This window comes from Perkinsus marinus, assembly GCF_000006405.1.
Source record: "Perkinsus marinus ATCC 50983 genomic scaffold scf_1104296976014, whole genome shotgun sequence".
Taxonomy (NCBI): domain Eukaryota; phylum Perkinsozoa; order Perkinsida; family Perkinsidae; genus Perkinsus; species Perkinsus marinus.
In genome coordinates, this window is record NW_003200561.1 from 181,598 (window position 1) to 186,689 (window position 5,092).

The 5,092-nt window shown below is 45.6% G+C and overlaps 2 protein-coding genes and 3 non-coding genes across 5 annotated transcripts in view; 4 read left to right on the top strand and 1 right to left on the bottom strand.

Annotated features, from left to right (window-relative positions):
* Pmar_PMAR007515 (adenylate kinase 1, putative) overlaps nucleotides 1-1,573 on the top strand; it is a gene marked incomplete at both ends in the record, with an annotated part of 6,804 nt that extends 5,231 nt beyond the window's left edge. The window contains 7 exons of the mRNA XM_002764901.1: nucleotides 441-557; nucleotides 627-771; nucleotides 837-951; nucleotides 1,030-1,121; nucleotides 1,193-1,315; nucleotides 1,389-1,485; nucleotides 1,538-1,573. Of these exons, the coding sequence (XP_002764947.1) occupies nucleotides 441-557; nucleotides 627-771; nucleotides 837-951; nucleotides 1,030-1,121; nucleotides 1,193-1,315; nucleotides 1,389-1,485; nucleotides 1,538-1,573 (725 nt within the window). The remainder of the gene's footprint in view (nucleotides 1-440; nucleotides 558-626; nucleotides 772-836; nucleotides 952-1,029; nucleotides 1,122-1,192; nucleotides 1,316-1,388; nucleotides 1,486-1,537) is intronic.
* A 768-nt stretch (nucleotides 1,574-2,341) lies between these two features.
* Pmar_PMAR007516 lies at nucleotides 2,342-2,414 on the top strand. The gene has a single exon. It is a non-coding gene; the product is annotated as a tRNA-Met (tRNA).
* A 195-nt stretch (nucleotides 2,415-2,609) lies between these two features.
* Pmar_PMAR007517 lies at nucleotides 2,610-2,682 on the top strand. Its single transcript has one exon. It is a non-coding gene; the product is annotated as a tRNA-Met (tRNA).
* Nucleotides 2,683-2,881: 199 nt separating this feature from the next.
* On the top strand, nucleotides 2,882-2,954 carry Pmar_PMAR007518. The gene has a single exon. It is a non-coding gene; the product is annotated as a tRNA-Met (tRNA).
* An 803-nt stretch (nucleotides 2,955-3,757) lies between these two features.
* On the bottom strand, nucleotides 3,758-4,999 carry Pmar_PMAR007519 (conserved hypothetical protein; the record flags this gene model as incomplete). Its single annotated transcript, XM_002764902.1, has 8 exons — nucleotides 3,758-3,781; nucleotides 3,839-3,902; nucleotides 3,949-4,065; nucleotides 4,110-4,192; nucleotides 4,240-4,318; nucleotides 4,361-4,498; nucleotides 4,727-4,843; nucleotides 4,887-4,999. 8 exons carry the CDS (start codon nucleotides 4,997-4,999, stop codon nucleotides 3,758-3,760), a joined length of 735 nt encoding a protein of 244 aa, XP_002764948.1.
* Between the last annotated feature and the right edge of the window lie 93 nt (nucleotides 5,000-5,092).

Genomic DNA, 5,092 nt, shown 5'->3' on the forward strand with positions numbered 1-5,092 from the left:
TATTGATCATGACGAAAAGGGATCCCAGACGAGTTCTACACCATTGTGTGCGAGCGAAAAAATTCATGCGCTCATCGAGGGCGCACGACAGGGAACCATCGCGCACGCCTTGTAACTATTGAGATCATAGCGAAATAGACAAACACACAACAACACTCTTCCACGATGAGATGATGCTGGCTAATGTCAAGAAGGCTTTACCAAGTTTATGCAAGTTTTTCAAGTTGAGTCAATTGTCGACAAGTCCAGTCTTTTCTAGTACGTCAGACTACTGCAGGATGAGGAAGGACTGGGCTCGATCTCGCACTTGATAGTTCACTAGCGATTGTTACAAAGTGCCTGAATGTGAGATAGTGCGATCTGATTGGAATTATCGATGCTGTGAGAGGAGGTCAATAACGTATGAGTCGGTATTTAGTTTTCTTCGTATCGATCGATAGATATGTCTTCCAGTCTCCGCGGTTCTGAACAGCCCCCGAAGCAATGGAGGAAGATTGTCATTCTTTTTGGACCTCCTGGTGCCGGCAAGGGCACTCAAGGCCCCAAGATGGAGGAAAGTAATACATAGATTCTTGTTGTTGGGTCAGTGCTCATGTCACTCGTTGAACTCCGGTTGTGATGTTCAGCTTACAAGATTCCCCAGCTTTCTACCGGTGACATGCTCCGAGCTGCCGTTGCGGCTGAGACTCCTATCGGACTTAAGGCCAAGGATGTGATGGCACGTGGCGAGCTCGTCAGTGATGAGATCGTCATTGGAATCATCAAGGACAGGTAATATTTTTGTGAAACATTTACCTGTTTCTCTCCATTAGTTCATGCACATATGTCTTCTTCAGGATCCAGGAGATGGATGCTGGTTGGGGTTTCATCCTTGATGGTTTCCCGCGAACTGTCGAACAAGCTACCGCTCTCGACGCTATGCTCGCCGAGAACGAGGAGCGTGTTTCTAAGGTAGTATCTCCACACAAGTGTTATTTTGGGAGGAAATCTCGTCAAAGAGCTTACTACCGAACTCCCGTCGTGATTCAGGTGATCGTTCTCGATTTGCCCGACTCGGTGCTCGAGGAGAGGATCTGCGGTCGATGGATACACAAGCCTAGTGGACGTTCCTATCATGTCAAGTGCGTGGGTTTATGTGGAATAAAACTCGTTGAATAGTTTCATACGTTGTTGTATTATCATTGTTCAACAGGTTCAACCCTCCGAAGTCTCTCCCTGCTGGTGCCAGCCCTGACGCCACCAACATGCTCGATGACGTGACCGGCGAGCCTCTCATACAGCGTCCTGATGATACCGCTGAGGCACTCAAGACTAGGTAGTTTCATCATGCTGTGTTCCTCTACTTTAGCACATCTGTGGAAGACGTCGGTAACCCAATTATTTGTCAGATTATCCGCTTATCATTCTCAAACTGAACCGATCGTAGCTCACTACGCCCCGACTAACGTAGTCAAGCATGTGGACGCCAACCAGGGCATGGAGAAGGTACTTCAGATACTTTTTGTTAATACGACTGTCTTATTCTATCCAATCCTAGGTTTGGGAGGAAATCCAGACGGCTATGGAAGCTTAAACATTTATGCTATTGTTGCTTCTAGCTTTCTGTCATCGGCTGGAGTACTGCGTTCATCATTATCAATCGTACGGGGGTAGGCATACATACGTGAGATCAATCTAGGCAATTCCCAAAATCCCACCCAGGTCGCCACACTCAATCTGGGGAGTGTGTTGATACAGTGCTTATCATCAGGGACTGGAAATCCTAGTCTGTCTTAATCGAGCAATCATATCTCATATTGAATAATCTATCAACGAAGTTGCACGTGATGCGGGTCGAACGCCTGAAGCTGGAAGACAACTTCGAATGTGCACAGATGTGTTGAACTGCGACCGAAATTCTTTCCTTCCGAACAGCTTGGTGTAGTAGAGGGTGTATTGAGCTCTGTACCTAGGGATCCAGGATTGATACTTGAGACTGCTAGACACATCGGAATTTTGAGGCAACCAGGTTAAACATTTACAGTGAAAAAATTTAAACATACCTGAAATACCAGGTTCAACCAGGATACCAGGTAACAATATACATGCAAGCAGCTTGGTGCAGTGGATAGCGTGTTGGGCTCCCTCGATCGAAACCAGGAGCTACTACTTTTCGAAATTCTCACTTACAGACTTATCTATCTGAGCCTTGATCCAACCTCGGTTCTCACAACGTACCTTTCAATTCCAAAACATCAAACCTATGCAGAATCTCATCAGATTACATCAAGAGTTTGTCACAGCAATACTTGAAAAGTACCAAAAATGTCAAGTGAAGACGAATGAAATGATAATGTATATAAGTAGCTTGGTGTAGTGGATAGCGTGTTGGGCTCATAACCCAAAGGTCCCTTGATCGAAACAAGGATTTGCTACTTTTCGGAATTCTCACTTACAGACTTATCTATCTGAGACCTGATCCAACCTCGGTCCTCACAAAGTACCTTTCAATTCCAAAACATCAAACCTATGCAAAATCTCATCAGATTACATCAAAAGTTTGTCACAGCAATATTTGAAATGTACCAAAAATGCCAAGTGAGGCCGAATGAAATGATTATATACATGTAAGCAGCTTGGCGCAGTGGATAGCGTGTTGGGCTCATAACCCAAAGGTCCCTAGATTGAAATAAGGAGCTGCTACTTTTCAGAATTCTCACTTACAGACTTTCTTATCTATCTGAGACTTGATCCAACCTCGGTTCTCACAACGTATCTTTCAATTCCAAAACATCAAACCTATGCAGAATCTCATCAGATTACATCAAGAGTTTGTCACAGCAATACTTGAAATGTACCAAAAATGGCAAGTGAGGCCGAATGAAATGATTATATACATGTAAGCAGCTTGGCGCAGTGGATAGCGTGTTGGGCTCATAACCCAAAGGTCCCTTGATCGAAACAAGGAGCTGCTATCTTTGGAATCTTCTACACTCACGGATCTGATGTGCGACGCAACTAACTACGTAACTCACGATTCTAATGCATAAAGAAGCATGCTGAGCTTCACCAGATCATATCAGTGTCACAGTGCTAGAGGTTGAGCGTTTGCAGTTCAAAGGAAACAACGAACGTGCACATAACCAAGAATTTTGACATGCCACCGATCATCAGCCATATGCACGAAACAGAATGGTCTTTGGTAAGAACTCCGGCTCTGGTTCTCAAAAAGGAAGCTGGCTAATATTCCAACACCCACGCGTGGATAATATGCGGCAACACGGGTGAACTCGGGCACGCCATAGGGGACATTGAAAGCCGCATGTATCCTGTCTGGTGGACCTCTCAGAGTCTCTACATCATCGATCAGAACTGCTAGGACTGAGCCGATGAGCACAGGAAATTTTGGGAATGATATCCCACGCCGCTTCCTCCCACGATTAACTAGAAAGTTGGCATGATAACGGAAACAAGCAGAACGTGAGCATGATGTGGAGAGAGCATAAGTCTTCACATTTGATATATCTTCGGTAGCAACCAATAATTCCACATCGCTTTCCGTGCTCCTCCCTCGGCCGTGCTAATTTGCGCCTCACGACTGCTCTTCCATACACCACCATTACGCAGGGGTCGGCGAATCGCGAGTGGTCGCAAGTTGGCCTTGATGTATCTAAGATGTGGTATGATAATCGATTTTCGAACAATTCCAATGGGTATTCTCACGGATCTTCCGCCCGAACATATCGCCTTCTACGCATGTATAGCAATGGACGTCTATTCAGTTTAGTTTCCTGTTGGCCACCTGCACATACTCGGTATCACAAAAGATGCCACTTCCATCCTCACCTCTACTGCCCACAAAGGTGCGCACTGCCTTATGAAGAACATGTTTATTGTCCGTATCATCGGTGCCAACACCATACCTACGATCACTAATGGAACTCCTTTCCTCGACTGATGCGTTATTACTCTTGACAGTAGTCAACAATGAGAGCCAGCTCACGTGCTGTGGGCCGTCTTGACGTCCTGGACGTGGGACGATACACAGCTACGCGAGCCCAGGCGGCCATTGCGCTCATGAACCGCCTGATAGAATAGGAAATGACTCCGCAAAAGCGACACGGTCTCACTTATCGAGGCGTTTGTGTAGACGGAGGAACTGCATAAATCCGACTGGATCGGACATCTCGTCAACGTGTAACTCATTATAAAACTGAGTAGAGGTATAAAACCTCAACGACTAGTAGCTCACAAGCTCACCTTGTTAGTCCTTCTGGTGAGTTCTTCCCATATTGCTCTCTCGTAAGGTTTCCAAGAATACTGTAGTGAGGGCAGATACCTACATTGCCCGTTTAGATTTATATAATCCACATTACCCTACTTGACGGTATCCCATACTTCTTCGACAGGCATCATCTCAGCACACATTTCCATACGATTGTCTAATGCAGTGAAAAAGGGCGAGTTGTCATACCCAAGAGCGGCCATAGCTCCGGCAAGTTCGCAACCGTGGAGGTATCTATCGAGAGGAATGATGCTATTAGCAGTGGGGTAAAATTTGTACTCGATCAACCATATGATAATTCTGAGGAAATTTTGTGGATTTTCTTTCTCTGCCTTCAGTACATTTTTAACTAAAGTCGTATATGAAATCCTTTAATTGGCGAGAAAATTCCTGAGCTCAGCTGAGGAAAAGGAACACATATTGCAATTCTGGATGCTAATACGCAACTGCTAGTGGTGATACCGAATGTTCTGAAGTTGCGAATGTTGTATCGCTGCTGCTATTCTATCCAACATAGCTGGTGATGATAGACCTATGCGGGCCATGGTAACTAGGAGGGCAGTGAGCTCATCAGGATACCTGAAATCGGTTCTATCTACATGGGCTGGTCACCGAGACTTACATAGCAGTGACCTGTCTGACTAGCTGATGCATGACGTCTACATAGAGGGCTTTAGGGCGTATGTTGAGCACTTCGAAAAGGCAGAGAGTGTCGATCAGCGTACGAGGGCTCATTTGCTGAGGACCAGTCTTGGAATGTACGTTCGCTTCCCTCAGCTGAGCTCGCGAGTATCCTCACTAATTATAGGAGTTCGCATACGGTAGAAC